Raw genomic sequence first — 21,055 nt, forward strand, 5'->3', positions numbered from 1 at the left:
GACAGAGTCAAATTGCGCCATAGGGTTTCCAAGGCTGTAATCTTTACAGAAGCAAACGGCCACATCCTGGTGGGTTCAAACCACTGACGTTTGGGTTAGCAGCCTAGCGCTTTAACCACTGTGTCACCAGGGCTTCTGCACTGTGGACTACTATGCAGTTATTTAAAAGAATAAATTAGAACTGATCACTTACTTGGTAGAATTTGCATAAGATACTACTGAATGAGAAATGTAAGGTTCAGAAAAGTGAACATAATGGGGTTCTATGTTTATTAAACAATGTCCAAAAATACTTCCACATACACATATCATATACATATATATGCATATGTATACACACATATAGACACACAAGAGTCTCTAGGTGTCACAGACAGTTTACACTCAAGCACAAACATAAAGGTTGGCAGTTTGAACCCACCCAGTGCTCCTGTGGAAGAAGGGTCTGCCGATCTACTTCCGTAAAGATCACAGCCAAGAAAACCCTATGGAGCAGTTCTACTCTGTAAATATAGAGTCACCATGAGTTGGAATCAACTCAACAGCAACGGGTTTGGGTTTTGGTTTTATGTATACACATATACATGTCTTCCTGTGTGTGTGTTTTATTTGACAATGGAAAAATACATGTGAAGATACATACTAGATTATTAATATGAATTAGTTTGTAGCGTGGATGGATGATATGGACGGTAGGGAGGGATTGGGATAATGAGAAACCAAGATAGATGGAAAAGGAAAAAAAAATAGCACTAAAAATACCAATACCATATCTTTAGGCGAATAATGCATGTGTTCTATGTTTGTTTGCCAGCCACTCCCTCCGTGAGGTATTTTCATAAGCGTGCTATGCCAGTTTTTTGTACAGCAATGTGTGAAAACAGTGCTTATGAAAATACCTTGTAGGGGGAGGGAGTGGTTGGCAAACAGATGTAGAAGGCAAGCATTATTTGAGTAAAAATACAGTATACATGAAACAATCACAACCTTTATATACAATTATGTGTGTTTTGTTTTAGTAATGTAAAGACATTTTAAGAATTATTTTTAATTTTTTATATATTATTTTTATCTGACAATTGTTTGAATTTATTGAGATATAATTTACATGATTCAATTCACCCATTTAAAATATACAATTCAATGGCTTTTAGCTCACACACAACCATCACCACAACCTATTTTAAAACATTTCATCACCCTAGAAAAAAACATCATATCTAATAGCAGCCACTCCCTATTTCCCCTCCAATTTTCATTCTCCCCTCCTAACCCTAGGCAACCACGAATCTACTATAGATTTGTCTGTTCTGGGAATTTCATATAAATGGAATCATATAAATTTATGATCTTTCATGACTGGCTTCTTTCACTTAGCATAATGTGTTCAAGGCTTATCCCAGTTGTATCCTGTATCAGTACTTCATTTCTTTTTATTGCTTAATAATATTCCATTGTATGGATATACCACCTTATATTTAACAATTCAAAGGCATGGTGTTGGCCATATGCACAGACACCCTGGGATGACCATGGTTATAGAAGGGCTCTGTTTGACTGTCTTTCCCTGATCTTTCTGTTAAGCTGTCTGCCATATGTGGTATTACAGCCAGATGTTGTTATTGTTGTTGTGTGCTATGGACTTGATTCTGACTCATAGTGACCCTATATGATAGACTAGAACTGCCCCATAGGGTTTCCTAGGCTGTAATCTTTACAGGAAGGTGCCCTAGTGTTGCAGTGGTTAAAGCACTCGACTGTAAACCAAAAGTTCAGTGGTTGGAACCCACCAGCGACTCCACAGGAAAAGACCTGGCAATCTGCTCCCGTAAAGATTACAGCCTAGAAAACTCTATGGAGCAAACCCTGTCCTATAGAATTGCTATCAGTCCGACTTGAATGGACAGTATGGTGGGTGGCTTAGAAGTGTGGACCTTTCTGGTTAGCAGCTGAGCGCTTAACCCTTGTGCCATCATGGTTCCTTACCCAGAAATTAAAAAAAAAAAAAACCAAACCCATTGCCATAGCATCCCTATAGGGCAGAGTAGAACTGCCCTATAAGATTTCCTAGGCTGGAAACCCTGGTGGCATAGCGGTTAAGAGCTGCAGCTGCTAACCAAGAGGTCAGCAGTTTTAATCCACCAGGCCCTTGTTGGAAACTCTATGGAGCAGTTCTACTGTCCTATAGAGTCGCTATGAGTTGGAATTGACCCCACAGCAACGGGTTTTGGTTTCATTTGTTTTAATTGTGCTTTAAGTGCAAGTTTACAAGTCAGTCTCTCATACAAAAATTTATATACACCTTGCTATATACTCCTAGTTACTCTCCCCCTAATGAGAGACAACACAATCCTCTCCTACCTGTATTCCCTTGTTTTTTTTTTTTTAAATCTTTAGGCCAGGTCTTTTTTTCCTGAGCCTCTGGATGAGTTCCAACCACTGACCTTTTGGTGAGCAGCAGAGCACTTAACCACTGCACCACAGGGCTCCTAAGGCTCCATTAATTGCCAGCGGATTGCTCTACTGCTTTTGGCAGTCCCCTGAGGCATAAATTGCCTCAATTAAATTTGGGCAGTCTTTGAAGTTTGTTCTAACCCAGGAGGGTTCTCCTTAGCTCTCTCTTTCCCTGGTTCTCTCTGCTAAACTGGTTGTCCTGTGGTCTGGTTTGTTGCTCCGATGGCACTACCAGCCTCCTTTTAGTTGTTTACCACCAAAATCTCCACTGTTATTGATAGCACCCTTAGTCTTAAACTTCCTTATATTCTATTTCAAAAAAAGTCCGTTACTTTGGGGAGAATTTCAGAGCTTTCTGTTCTTATGGACTGACTCTTCTTTGAGCTAAATCTTCGGGCCACTGTTCTGGGAGTTGGGTGGGGTGGTAGCCTCTGTTCTTCTCAGCTTGCCTCTCCTGGTGTAGAACCTCTGCCCTATAAGCAAGCTGAGGCCAGGGAAATAAGGGTCCCACTATTCTTAGCCTGTGGCAACTGGAGTAGAGCCGCCACTGTAGATGAAGGCTAGGTAGAAAAAAGGAGCCCCTAACTTCTCAGATACCCTCACCTAGAATTTAGCCTCTGAAGCCTCTTAAATGCCGATGGCCTGTCTCTTTTGTTGAGATACCATACTGCTTGGATTTTATCTGAGGAGAGAGTGGGCCCTGTCTTCTTCGCCACACTCACCCAGAGTAGAACTTCTTTAAATTTGAGCTGGGGGTACAGGAGAGGAAGGGAGCAAGCCATGGCTCAAGTACCACAGAATCTCACTGTTCTTACCGATTTTTAGTAGATTTTCTTCAGTAAATATTTCTTCATTTGCTGTATGCTCTTGTGACAATTTCTTGTAATTTTAAATGTTTTTCTTTGGTTGTTCTTGCTGTTGTTTATAATTTTCACCAGTTATGCTTGTTTTGCTAGAGCCCGCAGAGCTCCTCACACTGCCATTTTGGAAGTGAAATCCCCAGAATTATTTTTGAATGTACTATGTCAAAGAAAATGTCTGACTTTATCACATACTCTGAGCTTCAGTTTCCTTATCTATAAATGGGGATAATAATCCACACCCCACTGCCTAGAACGTATTAGCCCTCAATAGCTGTTAGTTTCCTTTTTCCCTCCTCTTATCTCACTTTTAGGACTTAGAGAAGTTCTAGTTGAAGAATGGTGTCTGCCCAATAACATGTTTTATGCCTTAAGAATGTTAAGACTTTAAGAAAGTATTCAGGTAAAGTGAAAAATATATTTAAACAGTATAAAAAATTCATCTTTGGACATGAACCAGGGTTCTTTCAGAGGTTTGACTCATGATAAAACAATTTAACAAAATTACAGACAACACGACATAAGATCTTTCTTCTCGCTCCCCATCCTTCACCACCTCCTCCTACTCCATGTTTTCCAAACTCACTTCCCCCCTGCATTATCATCTTTGGCCATCATCTCACATTAGCTGATATGTGAGAATTACTGCGTAGAAATGGAAGGGTTGAATAGTTAAAAGAATGAAATTCGGGCAGGCTATATAAAGATTTTTTAAAGTGGTTAGTAACCAGTATCCTCTCCCAGCTGTATGTTTGTACAACTGGCTGAACTTGAAATAACTCACCCAGTGAACACATACACACACACGTATACTCCTTCTATTTCATAAGAACAGAAATCCATTTACAAAATCATTTATTCATTTAATGAAAATGATTCCACGCTTAGGATGGGTGTTACACTCAGGTACTTGGTCTCTGATTTGCACCTTAACTGATGAGACGAGATTTGAGGAGCTGGCCAATCAGTGTATGCCTTGCCAAGCCAAAACATTATTATCACATTTGCTCAATCTTTGTGTAGCTTATCTACCTACTTAGAAAAGTGATCAGAAGAAACATTGTGGATGTGATCCTAGGAGAATCTGTAAACGAGACTTACGTTTAACTCTCTCTTGTACCATCTTTAAAGCTGGCCAGAAACAATTAGCATCTTGTTTTCAGTTTTTCATGCAGGTTACATTAAGCAACCAGAATCCCTTAAAATTCATTCTTAAACTGCTACAAACTCTTTGGCTTTCTTAAAAGATCTGGAACCAATCAGGAATAATTCACAGTCAAGTACAATACAATCCATCCGGAGAGTTCTCAGATGCTTAATTCAAAAAGAGGATAAGGATGATGAACAAAAATCCAGACCTGAAAATTCTATTTTAAAACCTGGCTATCTGCTTTTAAATAGAGAATTCAGAGACTTGAGCTGTGTTAAAAAAAAAAAAAAAAATTTACAACTGAAACTAGGAAGATTTTATGTAGCTTAGATTGTGAAATGAAAACTACACTATTTGATTTAGCAGGTGCACACTAAGTACTTACTATGTGGAACGTGGAAACCCTAGTGGCATAGTGATTAAGAGCTACAGCGGCTAACCAAAAGGGTGGTAGTTCAAATCCACCAGGTGCTCGTCGGAAACTCTATGGGGCAGTTCCACTCTGTCCTATAAGGTTGCTATAAGTTGGAATTGACTCGATGGCAACGGGGTTTATGTGGAATATTGGCAAGACGTAGTCCTTGCTTTCAAGAAATAAGTTTTGTACACAAATAACTATAATGAAAGGCAGAAAATATTTGTTATAATAGAGGGTCTGAAAATACCGTATAAGACAGAGAAGAAAGAGAGATTTTCCTGTTACAAGGTTTTAGAAGAGGCTTCGTAAAGGAAATAGCATCTGATCCAAAGCCAAAGATTGAGCAGGAATGTGAGACCATAATAAAACCAACAAAAGCGCATCACAGGCTGCCTTTAGACCAGCAAGTAATCCCACCTGGCTGGAGAATTGGGGGAGTGAAATCATGTTAGATGTAGGTCATGAAGCCTCCAGAATGCCATCAAAGGGACTTGGAATTATCTTGAAGCCAACCGAAAACCACTGAAGGGTTTTGAAACCAGAGGTACTAATCAAAACTGTGTCTTCGAGAGATTGTTCTGACACCCGTGTATAAGATTGACAAAAATATCACCGGCAGGAAGACCAATATAGAAGCCATTGTTGCATTAGTCCAGGTGAGCCTGAACTGAGAGAGCAGAACCAAAGTAGATGGCAGTTCCATCAATACGAAACAGGAAATAGAAACAAGGGAATGGATTTGAGAGGCACAGCGGTGAGGGATGACTAGCACCTGGGGACTGATGTCAGCAGTGACAGAGGGAGAGAAAGATATTTGAAGTTTAATGTCTGCGTGCCGGGGAGGTTGACAATGTCCTTAAAAAAAGAAAGGAAACAGGGATGGATGAGGTTTGGGGAAAGAAGGAAGTTGGTGTTTCATTTATCCAATAACTATTTATTGAGCATTTACCATGTGCCAGGTGCTGTTGTGGGGGTACAAGACCGTTATGTTTCAATTTTTAAAGCACTTGATGTGCATGAAGCACCGTTATCAATCGGTATGACTCCAAAGGCAGACCTGGAGCCAGTGAGCAGGAGTCAGGTAGAAAGTAAAATACCTTTCTAATAAATGGAGCCTTCCTGGTAAGTAGCAGGAGCTCTGTGGCAGGCAGTATTCAAGCAGAAGGTGGCTGATATTCTTCCAGGAACATTGTGACAGGCAATTCCTGCAGGAGGAGGGAGGTTCGACTCACCTTTCCACATGGTCTCTCCCAGGCTTAAGTCTATTCTTTCTGATGATCTAGTCCTATGGATTCTATTATTAATCTCTTGTTTCTCCCAGTTATTAAATGAATTATGCAGTCTGCCTGCCATTCAGTAAAACTCACACATTTACATCTGTTATTCTTGAATTATTTTTGATTAAAGCTCTTCTTTATTAAAAAACTCTACCCAGTTTATGTTACCTTTTTAGAAAACTGAGAATGGTAACACAGGTAGATTGGGTTATAAATATCAGGGAGGTGAAGGATTTCTTTTGCCTAATAATATTTTGGGGTGGGGGGAACCCTCCAAACAAGAAATGAATTATCTTGCCTTCTAAATAGTGATGGAGTTATTGTATTTTGCAGTAATTCAAGGAAGAAAAATATATCTCAGAGAGGTTCATTTTGATACCGCACCGGAAAGAAAAAGAATAATCATCCTGCAAACAATGTAAAGCTTTATATGTGCTGCATTAAAAAAAAAAAAAAAAAAAGGAGGAGGGAAAGAAAAAAAGAAGAAGGGAAAAGGAAAAGGGGAACCTGTAGTGAGCCGGGCAATAAACTATAGTTAAAGCTTTGCATTTCCTGGTGTCTTTTGAAACGTAAAATTCCACAACAAATAGCTCTGTAACGTATAACCAGTATGAAGATTCAATTCAGATTTCAGCACTTTGGTTTGCTTTTGAATCTTGCTATTTTCTGCATTTGTTTTGACTGCTCTCATCATTCAAGATTGACGCTTGGATGGGTGTGTAGGAGGAAGCAGCAGCAGCAGGCTTACAGCTTGCAGACAAAAAAATCTGCCTTATCTGATGGCTATTATTGAAAATGCGAGGTGTAGCCTGGGCTGGGTAATGAAGGGGAGCGAGCGAGGGGGAGCAAGGAGCAGGGAGCTGCATACTGATGAGTGTAGGAGTACTTGATAAAAAGAATTCTGGCTGCTGGCCGTGCATTGCTCATTGTGGAGTACTCCAACAATCACATAGAACGCAGACCAGCCTAAGCTGACAGCTTGATATGCCTTCTTCTGCTGCCTGGTTTTGGGGGCTGTATGACGTACTGGTCGGTAGTAAAGATTAATATGTAAGAAATGTGGAGCTAGGATCAAGTCATACTCCACAGCCTGCCTGGCAAACTATGTTTTACTTCTGACTTTGCTCTCTCGCTGAGAACATTAATCTGTCAAGCTGGCGGGCTCCTTTGATAGCAACTTTCCCAGGAGCATGATGTGGCAATGCCACCTCTCAGCCCAGGACTACCGCTATTACCCCGTGGACGGCTACTCCCTGCTTAAACGCTTCCCTCTTCATCCTCTTACAGGACCCAGATGCCCTGTCCAAACAGTGGGACAATGGTTGGAAAGCATTGGGCTACCTCAGTACGAGAACCACCTGATGGCTAATGGATTTGACAATGTGCAGTTTATGGTAAGAAGCTCTCTGTGTCCACGGAGCTGCCTTTTGTCTGTCTTTGCTTCTTATGTGTCTTACAGGGCTCAGAGGCAGCCTGATTTGCACCAAAACTGGTCATTTCTATATATAAATATATGTAACTGCATCAGAAAATCGGATGCCCTTAGGACTGAACTTACTGTGTACATATAGACACTTGCTGAAAATGAGATCTGATCTGTGTGCATCCTTATACATACATATCATATGAATGAACTGGTGAGAGTACTATTTATAGGCAGGGAAAGAAGATTAGCATTTATATTCTCCCTGTCATTCTTTGTGTGATTTTTATAAATCTGTAATTTTGGAATACCCCAGTAGGTTTGTATCACTCTTCAGCTAATTCTGGATTCTTAAAACGTATTATTTCATTCGAGTATCAGTATTTCGTGATTAATTAGACAATTGGTGATGTTTACAGTGTGATCATTTTTTTTTCCTGATACTTGTTCAATAAGCAGTTTAAATTGTGTTGGCCGGGCTTCAGTTCATTAGCAAACTGCTTCAGATGGTCAGTTATGGAGAGCATAAACTTACTTACACATGCTAATCGAAGAGCAATGAGGTATTGTTTATCACTTGAGGTTGGAAACAAACACTTCCGTCTATTAGCTGTCAGTGTTTAGAAAAAGAGGTGGATGGATTAAGTACGTTTGTGCACTTCGGAATTCTGGTTTACATGCGATCTAAAACTGGTGCTTGCAACTTCCACTGTGATGAATATAGGTGAGGAAGGAGCATGGGGAGATGTGCCAACCGATTATACAGCTTTCTAATCATTTACGTACCTCCCCCATGCTCATCAGTTTCCCTCGTTAAGCTACGTCACAGCCCTTATTAACTTCGCTTGCTCTTAAGGTCCCATCACACATATAACTGATCCCTAAATTTAGAGAGACCTTTTTTTTTTACAGAATATAGTCATGTAGAACAGAAATGGCTTGTGGAAACAATTAATAGTTGTTTCTAAACAAAATGCTAGGTCTGACACCTGCAGCTTATTAATACCAGAATTGATAACAAAGTACTAAGAGTTACTCTGGTCTTTTTATTTCCAAGATGATTCTTCTTCAAGCTTGTCTTGAGTATTGTAGATTGGAAGAATATTAAAATTGTTAAATTTCTACCTGTTCTCCAAAAAATGTGTATACCAGAGAGGTTAAAAAAAAAAAAAAAAAAAACCCTACATAAATGTAGTAAGACATATGAGCGCTAAGTAATTGTGTGTATAGAGCCCTTTATAAATCTGTCCTTTTATAATGAGATATGCAGCTACTGTTATTTTTCTTGTGTTTATTGAGTACTGTCACTGTTTAGATAGACAAGGTATTGTTAAGTATGGAAACAGGAAAAAAGTAAATGTTCTTCAATTGCTGTGAGAGTCTTAGGACACTGAGCAGATTTAGGACGTAGTTTTTCTTTAGGATACCTAACGGATGACAGTAAGATTTAGGGGAACTTCAAACATAAAAGAGCCCTGGTGGTGCAGTGGTTAAGCACATGACCTAACGGATAGGTCAGTGGTTTGAACTCACCAGCCACTCCATGGGAGAAAGATGTGGCAGTCTGCTTCTGTAAAGATTACAGCCTTGGAAACCCTATGGGGCAGTTCTACTCTGTCCTATGGGGTCCCCATGAGTTGGAATTGACTTGATGGCAATGGGTTTGATTTTTGGTTTATTAAACATAATGAAACTGTTTTCACCAATATTTATATTTACTGCACATTTTGATAAGACTTTATTCTTTTTCCTCATCTCTACTTAAGATAGGGTTTTCCCATTTCCACCCCCAAACCTTTGCCCACATTTATTCTGGTCCCAGAAGAAGTTACTTCTTTGGACTCCCTGGATAATATGACAAGCCTGAAAGATATAAATTCAGCATCATTTTCTTCTGAATGTTAACCACTTATGAGCAAATGTAAATCCCTTTTTGAAAGCCTTGAACTGAAAGGTTAATCAAATAGGTTTCAAGTAAGCATTTGGATAGAGATCATAAAAAAAGTTCATGAATGAATTATGTATAAACACTACAAATTGTATCCGGGAGACAAAAGTCCTGGACATTGGTGACAAAACCAAGGTCTGATGTTCTCCATATTCTTTTTATTTGTTAAATTCCAACTATTATAAATAATTTTCCAGAGAATAAGAAAGCATTGTTAATTAAGGTAGATCAATCAAATACTTTCTTCATGAGACAGAATTCATTAAAAAAACAAAAAAAGAACTTTGAATTATCATTTAGAAGAGTTAATTATGAAAAGGAAGGAAATCATAAAACAGTATCATTGGTTTTTGCTTTCATGTTGCCCTGCAACCATTTATTTGCTACTAGTATCATGAAAAATCCATTTCTACCTTTACAAAAAATATTCATTGATCTCCCTAATCTAATTCATTTAATTATGAACTTAGTTAAAGCTCACTAATATGACTGACTCACTTTAAGAAACAGATATCCTTCTTGTGGTGAAAAGATCTGTTAGACCTGCTTAATCTCCACATGGTATCATAATCTAGCTTTTGTTTTTCTTTAAGCACATTCTGACCTGCATTTATTCACCCTGTTGCCTAAGCAACAACCACCACACTCCTATTAACTCTGATGTAGTGCAGGTTTATTCGCGTTTTAAAACAGGACAGGAGACATCAAGAGGTTATAATTAATGTTGGTTGAAACACCATATCACACATAGGCACAGATACATTTTATTTAGGAAACATTCTCAAGAGTTAATTTTTTTTTTCATTTAATCAATTTCCCATTAATTAATGTGAATGTAGAGGGGCCATGTAAGTAGCTTTCAAAGTGCTTACTGAAAGCATTAGAGCTTTTTTTTCCCCTCTAAATCTGTTCTGTGTTCTCTGACGCATATGCAGAAAAATATATAGATGATTTTTTTTCACACAGCTATGATTAACCTCCATAAAGATGACTTAGATCATTTCCTAGATATGGTTAGGACAAAAAGGACCTCCTTTTAACTATCTGGAAACCCTGGTGGCATAGTGGTCAAGAGGTATGGCTGCTAACCAAAAGGCTGGCAGTTTGAATCCACCAGCTGCTCCTTGGAAACCATATGGGGCAGTTCTACTCTGTCCTGTAGGGTCACTATGAGTCAGAATTGACTCAACGGCAATGAGTTTTTTGATTTTTAAATATCTGTGGTTTGTTGCTTCTCCTTCAGGCTGTTAGTGCTTATCCTTGATTTTATAGGTGCATGAATTATTTTTCAGTTTCTTCAAATCAGAATTCAAAACTTTTTCTTTATGTATTTGGTTCTGATTTGGAGAATGGTTGTGCAAACAGCTTGGACCCTTCTGTTCCCTTAAAACCATAAAATAAATAGAAATTGGTCCAATCAAAGAATAGCTACCAAAGTGCGTCAGGTCACATTATACTTTGGGAAAGTTCCACCTATGTTCAATTCAGTGGTTCAAAATCAAAAGGCCCTTCAAAATAGAATCCTTTGAAGACTTTTCCAGGTCTGGCCCTACCTGTTCATCCCCTCTGAAGTCATATGGCAACACCTCCCTCCTGGTTCGGCCTGTCTACCTGCTGCTCACTAGTCTCCGTGAATACTTTCTGGGTCCTCTGGCATCCTATCTATTTTCCCCAGTTTGGAACGGATAGAATGTATGCACGTTTCGGCATTACAGTTTTGGTTTTTTTTTTAACCAAGTAGTTGATTACCATGCAAAGTGCATGATTATCTATTTCCTTGTTGTATTTGTTTCTACCATCATCTTTCATTTTCCAGTCTGATGACTGTTTCCTATATTTTCAGTTTCAATCTATTTATTATTGTCTCAAAGACTTTCCTCATTTGTCCTCTCTCCCCTCTCCTTCTGGGCAGCTCTTTCCTTCCTGTCCCTACTGTCTTTTATCCCAAAGGTCTAACTCAGTTCCTGCCTTGTTTACATAGCTTTCCTTGATGGCTGCAGTTCATAGCGGCCTCTCTTTTCTCTGAACTCATATAGTAGGTACATTTTGAAAGAAAAATTACATTTGGTGTGTCATTACTCACTCCCGAGAATTAGAAGTTAAGTTTTCACTTGGATGTATCTTGTCTCCCCAACTAGATTGCAAGCTCTTCAAGCCCAAGTTCTGTGTAATCAATTTTCTTGCTGTTCTCACAACTCCTAGCACAATGCTGTGTACATAAAAATCACCCTATGATTTCTGAAGACTATAGTATACATACCTCCAGTCTCATTTTCTTACTTTTAAACTTAGAAGCCTTGTTTTGCCATGGGAATGGGATGCATTTCCTTCACTCGTTCATTCAACAAACCCTCCTTAAGCCTTTTCTATGTGTCAGGGACAGTGTTTAGTACTAGGTATATTACAGTGAACAAGACACACTCCTAGCTGTCAAGCAGGTAGAGTATTTTTCTTAGCTTTATCATATTATTTGCATACACACACATACACACACACAATATCACAGGGATCTTATCTTGCATCTTGTTTTTCCATATAATCATCATCCTTCAGCATATGAACTCACTAGCAATTGTTTTTCCAGCAACAAATTAGAGTAGGCAATGGAAGAGGTAAAATCTATCATAGAGTGGAGTGAAGGACAATAAAAATGCTGATAACATCAAAACCCTGGGAGTGTTATGGTAGATTTACAGTCCAAAACTTGTATTAAGAAGTTTATATTATTTGGAGGAGGACTGACTCATAGCTTCACTCTCATAACTAGTTGGCAGTTATATTGTAAACTGCAATCAAAAGGGGGGGAAGAATGAAGTTTTGCCAACTCATTTTTTAGCATCTACTGTGTTTCTAGAGAGAGTCCTTGTGGTGCAGTGGTTAAGCATTTGGCTGCTAACCAAAAGGTCTGCAGCTCAAATTACCAGCCGTTCCTTGGAAATCCAGTGGGACAGTTCTACTCTGTCTTATAGAGTTGCTGTGAGTTGTAATCAACTCAATGGTAACAGATTTGGTTTGGGTTTTGGTGTTTCTAGAAAATCCCTGATGGTGCAGTGGTTAAAGCACTCAGCTGCTAACTGAAAGGTTGGTGGTTCGAAACTACCAGGAAGAAAGAGGTGACAGTCTACTTCCATAAAGATTTACAGCCTTAGAAACAATATGGGGCGGTTACACTCTCTATAGGGTCGCTCTGAGTCAGGATGGGCTTGACGCCTGTGGATTTGGTTTGGTTTACTGTTTCTACCAGTTGTCATCTAGGTTGATGTGGGATTCTTGACTGTTATTAAAATGCTCAAGGTGCAGACTTTACAGAGTAATAAATGCACGTAATACAGGAACCCTACCTACATGAATTGGCATTTTTGTACACTTGGGTAGATATCATTCATAAAGGATTTGTTGAAGGTCAAAGTGAGTAGAGCTTATTAGACACTGAAATGGAGCCACAGAGTTCTTGGAAGTCATCCATTTGAACAAAAGATTTGAGCAAGACTGAATCAATAAGTACTTAATTAAACGTCTTTTTTTTTTTTTTTTTCAATTTGCATGGTACATTTTACAAGCTAAAGGACTTGCCTCTTTTTCAGACTTTTACGTAACTTTTCAGTAATAACAGTACCATTTGCAGTTAGCCTGATAAAATGACCATTTAAGTATCTTACCCATTGCCATTGAGTCGATTCCCACTCAGCAACCCTATAGGACAGAATAGAACTGCCCCACAGGGTTTCCAAGGAATGGCTGGTAGATTCAAACTGCTGACATTTTTGGTAAGCAGCCGAGCTCTTAACCACAATGATCCAAGAAAAAAGCTAAACTTGTGAAGTAGAAAAATAAACTATCCGTAAAGGGTAAAGAAGACTAATAACCCCCATGATGATTTCTTGTTCAAATATTATTTAGGAAAATTTTAAAAAGTTATTGAGGTTTCAAGGTACAGGAGAAAATTACCTGTCATACTCCCAATGACTTCCTGTTTCTGAAACAGACCAATCTCTGAGCTGAGTGGGTGGCCTTATATTCAACATGCAGCTATAATTTTCTAAACTCATTTAAGGCCAGTAGTTGCAAGCCCACTTTTGCAAAAAAAAAAAAAAAAAGGATAGTTTTTTCAACTACTGGCATTTAAAATCTGTTGATATCTAAAAGTCAACACCAGGAGGGAGTCGTTCTTTATCTGGACAGCAGCTTAATTACAAATATAATAGGCAACGCCTCACAGTGGTGTGAGAGAGAGCTGAAGTAAGGCTTCTCATTTCCACTGTCGTGCTTCTCCATGATTCGGTTTAAAAAAATTTACTCATCTATAAAATCAGTCTAATGAGGAATCCAGAAGAAATGTTCTTTTGAGTTGTTATTTAATATTTAAAAAAAAAAATTTCTTTTTTTATTTTTTATTAGAGCTCTTTAAAGATGCAGGGTACAATATTGGTGATGGCAAAACTATTCATCGTTCTTGTATATCCCATTAGCCTTGGGAGGATACTGATTGCATGTGCAGCAGAAAGGTTCCTTGTCGGAAATGAGGGCATGTGGAGGGATGGACATCTCGGAAGAATGGCTTTCAGAGAAAACATTAGCCACACTTCTAATCTGTGATACTAAAGCAAAAAGAGCCTTTTCTTCTGCCTGGAAGTTTTTCTGATTAAATTTTTAAGCATTAAAATATGCTGCTCCATTTTCTAATAATACAGTAATATAACTCCCATTACTAAATAATGCTCGCATGAAATGGCCTTTAATTTAGTCATGCAGCGTATTTGCATAATTTGATCTCAAGTATCACTTCAAACGGCCAGATATTTGGGATGAGGAATTTACCTCATGAAATTTAGCAAAACTGCTGAATTACAGTCTAATTTTGTGAAATCCAGCCACAATCAAATTTTCCTTCTTTAAGAGAAAATCTCTCAAACAAGTGTTCAGTGACAATGGCCTGCATTTTCTCACTTTTAGTTATCTTCTTAACCCCTATAATCCAGCTTGCTTCCCAACTCTTCTGCTAAAACTGTTGTGTTTTGAGTCAGCAATGACCTACTTCTCACCAAATCCCTTTCCCATTTTCCCCCCTCACTTCATTTATCTTTTCCCTCTTTACAATATCTGATTTTAGCTATCTACTCCCTATTGATATTTATTCCCCACTTGGTTCTATGACATGACACTGTCCTCTCCAATCACTCCTATTCCTCCTCTAATTGTGGGTGATCCTCTACTCTTCTAGCCCACAGAGAGATCATTGGTTCTCATAGCTCCAGATTTGCCACTACTCTTCACCTTTTTCTACCTGGCTTCCACTGGTGTCCAGTCAATCAAGAAATATTTCTATATGCATGTGTGCATGCAAACCCTTTAGCACAGACGTGGCCCAGAATAAATTCCCAACAAATCTTAACTATTAGTATAGCCAGAGTGATCTTTCTAAAACACACATTTGCTTTAACACTTACACACCTCTGCTTAATCCTTCAAAAGCTCTCAATTACCTATAAACCAGTAGCCAAACCCATTGCCATCAAGTCAATTCTGACTCATAACAACCTATGGGAGATTATAAAATATTGCCAGAGCCCTTAATATGACTTTCAAGGTCCTATATGACCTGGACCCAACTTATTTTCCAGCCTCATCGTTTACCATTTTCTCTCTGCAGTTCTTAGAGAACCACATATTTCTCTTTCATTGTCCAGCCTTTGTACATGGTGTTCTCTCTGCCTAGAATGGTCTTCCTTGCCCTCTTAACTGGGATGCACCTTCTTATCCTTTAGCTCTTAGCTTAGTTGTGATTTTTTTAAGAAACCTTTCCTGGCCCTCCTAAGTTAGGAACTCATTCTCTGTAGTTCCCTTTCTTTGCACTTAGCTCTGTGTTATAGTATCTATTGACTTGTTTTTCTATCCTCCACCTCTGTACACATACACACCTGGGCAAGGGTTAGCAAACTTTTTCTATAAAAGGCCAGATAGTGAGTATTTTAGACTTCGCGGGCCATGTGGTCTCTGTTGTAACTACTCAACTCTGCTGTTGTAGCATGAAAGCAGCCACAGGCAATGCATAACTGAACGGGCATGATTGTGTTCCAATACAACTTTATTTACAAAAACAGGCAGATTTGGCCCATGGGCCATAGTTTGCTGCCCCTGCACTCAGATTTGAACTCCCTGAGAGTTGGAAATATTCCTTAATCCTCTGAATCTCCAGGTACAACACATGGTTTACACAAGTAGACAGCCAATATTTGATAAAGGCAGGAAGGAAGAAAGCAAATAAGGATGATGGAAAGGAAGAGAAGAAAGAAGGAAGAGAGGGAATCAGGCAGGTGGCTCCATCAAGGTTCCACAAGGCTTGTTTGGTTTAAAGAGAACCTCAGCCAACAGTTAAGCAAGATCCAGCCTTCAGGGGTCTGACAAGAGCTAAGGAGGATGTTCTTGCTTCAACCAAGCATACCGAAGTATATTTTCCACAGGGAAACAGCATGTGCATAAGAACTAGAAAAACACAGCTGCAGAGGAAGCCTGCTGTTCCCTTTGTTTGGAATTCCTTTCTCTCTCTCTCTCTCTTTTTTAACCTAATTGTATATCACTGTCATAGCTTTGCTTAGGCATCACTTCCTCCAGGAAGTATCCCCTAATACTATATAGTCATCTAAATGACACAACTGCCCCTTTTCTATGTACCCAGAGCATCCTGTTCTTAGCCCTGTGGTAGACCTTATTATATTGCTTTGTATTATACTATCTGTTCAGATGTTTGCCTCCCACGCTAGAAAGTGAGTTCCTTGAAGGCAGAGATTGGGCTTCATTTATGTTTTTATTCCCAAAGCCCAGCACAGTGCCTGGCATATAGTAACTTTTTGGTCAGACTTTTAAGTTCTATACACTTGTATATAAATGATTCCTTAATTCCCACCATATTTCTGTCATTTGCTATTAATATTCACATATTTACCAATGAAGAGAATGAGGCTCAGCAAGGTTAAGCAAAAGCAGAGACTGGAATTCAGAACCAAACTCCTCCAACCTAAAAGTCCCTGCTAAATTCACTAAGACCACACTATTTTATCCCTCCCTTCATTTATTCAACAGATGTTATCCAGCCCTGTTATAGTCCAGGCACTGAACAGGACACTGGCCCTGCCATCAAAAACTCCCAGTTTGCTGTACTTTCTATCCTTTGAGGGACTTCATAATCCTACTTCTTATCTTCCCACTTCATTTCCCACAGCTTCTCAAAAGGACCTCAACTTTAAGAAGGTCAGAACCCTCACTGTGGAATAAATAAGCATCTTCACTTTTGTCCATGATTTCTGACCTACCTAAAATATCCTGCCCCCTCCTGACTGTCTATTCAAGAAGGACCAACTCTTCAAAGCCCTGGTTCCTGGACCTCCTCCATGAAGCTTTCCTTTACTGACGTGGACCCTGCCCACCTCTCCAGTGTTATCTTTTTGTGCCTTCTAAGCTCTGGCCAAGGAACCCTGGCAGCATAATGGTTAAACATTCAGCTGTATCCAAATTGTTGGAGGTTCAAACCCACCAGCAGCTCTGCAGGAGAAAAGACCTAGTGATCTGTGCCCATAAAGACTACAGTCTAGGAAACTCTGTGGAACAGTTCTACTCTGTCCTGTAGAGTCGCTATGAGTTGGAATTGAATCAATGGCACACAACAACAAGAACAGCAAGCTCTGGCCATGTTGAATTACTTATAGTCCCACAACCGTGCCACACTTGCTCACAAATCCATGCCTTTGTACGCGCTGTTCTCTGCCCAGAACATTCTTTTCCCATACTCATTCTTGGCCTGGGTAACTCTTACTTCAAAACCCAGCTCCCATGGCACCCTGTTCACAATTCTATGGAGCAAACAAATACAGGGCTGGATTATCTGCTTCTTTACCTTACTTTTTCCCCTGAGGGAAAGAACAACGTCTTGTTCAGAGTTATTTTCCCAGTGACTAGCACATAGTAGGTATATATATCCCTTATTTATTATTCCTCACATTGCCAGGCACAGGCAATAATTGTCATTCAACAAATACTTAATGGAACTAAACTAAATCTACTTGAGGTGTGCGTAAGATGTAAAATGCCTAAAGAAACTAATGTCGTTCTTTCATCAATCATAAATGCTATCTTCCTGATAACATACTTTTTGCATGCATGGGCAGTCGTACACAAGGTCACACTGCTAGTTAATACAAAAACCATCAAAACCAGAACCAAGAACTTCCTACCTCTCTAGCCCTATGCTCTTCCCATTTTACTTTATAACCTCTACTTGCACCTAAATAGATCACATTTCCAAGAAACATTTATTTAACTGACATTTTTATAATTAATAACTTTCTGATAGAAAAGTCCTAAGGGGATAGATAATTAGGCAAGTAATGTTTTATAGGAAGGAAGAAAAAAATTATAACTGATTTAATAATAGAACTACTGTTTATCAAGAACTTGTTATATAATTTTTTTTACATTATCTTTAGTCTCCCACAAATGTTACAAGGTATGCAATATTATTCCAGTCTTACAAATAACAAAACTTAGTCATAAGGACATTAATATCTGGCCCAAAGCACTTAAAATTCAAACCCAGGCCTATCTGAGTTCAAAGTGGAACATTTTTTTAATAAGAGTTGGTGGAGCAACTTGTCTGGGTGAGCTGAGAATGTATGGCTTCTGGGCAATCAAGAATATCATAAGCATTCCTTGTTTTCGGGTGGGAGTGACAGTGATACAGAAGAGAGGGAAAGAAAAAACAATGCCTGATGCAGAGATCGAGCAGTCCAGGCTATAACCATACACACCACAGGGTTATAAAAACATAAATGAACCTCCAAGTCAAGGTTGTCCTCAGACCGTGAGACCCTCTGAGTGGGAGTCATCTCACCAAACAGTAGCAGCGTTTGTGGAGGACATGATTTGCCCCTCGGTATAACCCTTCCTAAGGTCTAATAAGTTATTGTTATGAATGATTAGAAAGTTCGATCTGCAAGCAAATTTAGGCTAGAGAGATATAAAGACAAAACCTTATAGGTCATTGCCTTCACCTCCCTGAGTTTATCCCAAACCACCTAAGCTCATCTGTGTGTAACATGCACATCATAGACACTGGGAACTACTCATTGTTCTAAGAGATTATGATCTAAAATACTATTGAGAAACAAGAGCCCTTATGACTCTACTTATAAATTATAGAGGCATGTTAGGAGGAGAAAAATCAAATGAATAATTAATACAGGCCTCTGAATATCAGGCCATTGATTTCTGCCCCTCGAGTCCACAGAATTAAATTTCAGATTGCTAAACTTTTACCTTCTCTCAGTCTGAGCAAAAACAATTAGGATTCCTATCCAAAGCATTGTGCGACGTCTTGGGTTTATGAGCAAATGTCTGTTTAGCTGGCTGGCAAGAAGAATTAGGTTTGTCCTTACAGAGGTTTGAAGGTGATCATGGAATAAGAGGACTAGAAACTAAAGTATCTCAAGTTTATTTGACAGGAGTAACCTTATACATTCTTTTATCAGAAAGGAAAAACCTTGTAAAGAGGGAACCAATCGTTTAGCATCCATCAGGCCCATATAACCCCGTCACTTGTCTTAGCCCAGAACAAGCAACCTGGAGCGTACAGGATGGCAAGCATCTTCTCCCTAAACCCCTCACTGTTTCCAAGGGAAACAAGCAGATGATCACTCACAACAATTCAAGAGTCTAAGAACTGTTGACTGAATAACAATGAGATTCTTTTGGAGGGAAAAGGGAATACTATGGCGGTGCAACAGTTAGGCGCTCGGCTTATAACCGAAAGGTTGGCAGTTGGAACCCACCCAGCAACTCTGCAGACGAAAGGCCTGGCAATCTACTCCCATAAAGATTACAGCCTAGAAAACCTTATGGAGCAGATCTACTCGATCACATGGGTGTCTGTGAGTTGAAATGGACTTGACAGCACCCAACAACAGCAACAAGGTATACTTGAAGATGCAGCCATCTTACTTCTTGGCCAGTCATTCTAATGTAGTAGAAATAATAATACCATCTTACATTCTTATTGCACTTTATAGTTTTTTAAACTCTTATACATCTATTACCTCAATTAATCTGTGGGACAGAAGAAATAAATTATATTTTTAGTTTTTGACAAATAGTGTGACATTAGGTGAGCCTCCCCTGCAGCCTCTCAACAAGCTCAGACATGATTTTTTTTTTTCAAAACCCTCCCTGGATCCTATGTCCGCTCTCTTACTCCTTTTTCACTTCACAGTCAAGCTTCTCCAAAGAAATGTCTACACTTGCCAACTTGCTGTTCAACTCGATATAACCAGGCCTCGATATAATCAGCCTCTGTGATCATCCTGAAATTATTTGTAAACAGTCACCAATGAACCCCTAAATTCCAAATTCAGCACACTCTTTCCAGTCTTTATTTACTTGATCTTTGATTCTGTCAAACACTCCTTTCCTCCTTGGCTTCCATAGCATCAGCATCTCCTGCCCCACTGGCTACTCCTTCTCTGTCTCCTTTGTAAATGCTCCTTCCTTTGCCTGTCCCCTAGGGTTTAGCCATTGGCCCTCTTCCCTTCATACTCCACACATTGGCCTTAGGTGACCTCGTTCATAACCAACAAAGAATATGTCTCCTATACTGCCCTGATCCCTCAAATTCAAAGTTGCTAAAAGTAAAATGATCTCGCCCCAAATGTTCCAGGGAAAGCCATCAATTGGGTAGAATGACAATGAGAGATCAAGTGAGATGAGACTAGAGAGAGAGCCACAGGATTTAACAGCATAGAGGCCACCAGGGACATTGACAAGAACATATTCACAGAATTAAAGAGGTACAGAAGCCATATTCCATTGGGTTGAAGAAGCAGACATCTGTTGACCAAAGTTATTGATGAGAATGGAAACAGAAATATAAGGTAGTATTTGAAAGCTGATTTGGAGGTCACAGGAGAGTTTTTTAAGTGAAAAAGACTGAAGTCATGTTTGGCTACTGAAGAGACTGATTAGGTAAAAAGAGATTTCCATATTGAAAAAGAAAAAGGGTTGACAGAATGAGTAAAAATGAGAGGGTTTGGGAGAGCGGGCTGTCTCATTAGGGGGAGAGTAATTGGGAGTAGCAAGGTGTATATGGGTTTTTGTGTGAGAGACTGACTTGATTTGTAAACTTTCACTTAAAACACAATAAAAATTGTAAAAACAACCCCCCCCCCAAAAAAAAGAAAGGGTTTGGGATCCAGAGATAAGGAGAGAGATTGGTCTTTGATAAGTACCATAATGAGTTTTTAAGTTTTTATTTTAGTAAAATGCATGTTATTTTCCTTTCTTTTTTTGTTTTTTGTTTGGACAATAGCTACCCTAGCAGGTAGGAAGTAGTATGTCGTTTTGGTTCTGATTTGCATTTCTATAATGATCTTGAGCATCTTTTCATGTGCTTTTTGGCCATTTGCGATTTTCTTTAGAGAAATATTTTGCCCATTTTTTGATTGGGTTGTTTGTCTTTTTGTTGTTGAATTGTAGGAGTTCTT

The 21,055-nt window shown here is 39.1% G+C and overlaps 1 protein-coding gene across 14 annotated transcripts in view; it reads left to right on the plus strand.

Annotated features, from left to right (window-relative positions):
- ANKS1B (ankyrin repeat and sterile alpha motif domain containing 1B) overlaps positions 1-21,055 on the plus strand; it is a 1,402,370-nt gene that overhangs the window by 911,343 nt on the left and 469,972 nt on the right. For 9 of the 14 annotated variants that reach the window (XM_023559999.2, XM_003405284.4, XM_003405285.4 and 6 more), the window contains exon 1: positions 7,350-7,553. In XM_023559999.2, the coding sequence (XP_023415767.1) occupies positions 7,350-7,553 (204 nt within the window). Of the gene's footprint in view, positions 1-7,349; positions 7,554-21,055 lie in introns of those variants that run through there. The other 5 variants (XM_023559966.2, XM_023559973.2, XM_003405282.4 and 2 more) reach the window with 1 other exon arrangement.

Source organism: Loxodonta africana, chromosome 4 (assembly GCF_030014295.1).
Source record: "Loxodonta africana isolate mLoxAfr1 chromosome 4, mLoxAfr1.hap2, whole genome shotgun sequence".
In the NCBI taxonomy this organism is placed as follows: Eukaryota; Metazoa; Chordata; class Mammalia; order Proboscidea; family Elephantidae; genus Loxodonta; species Loxodonta africana.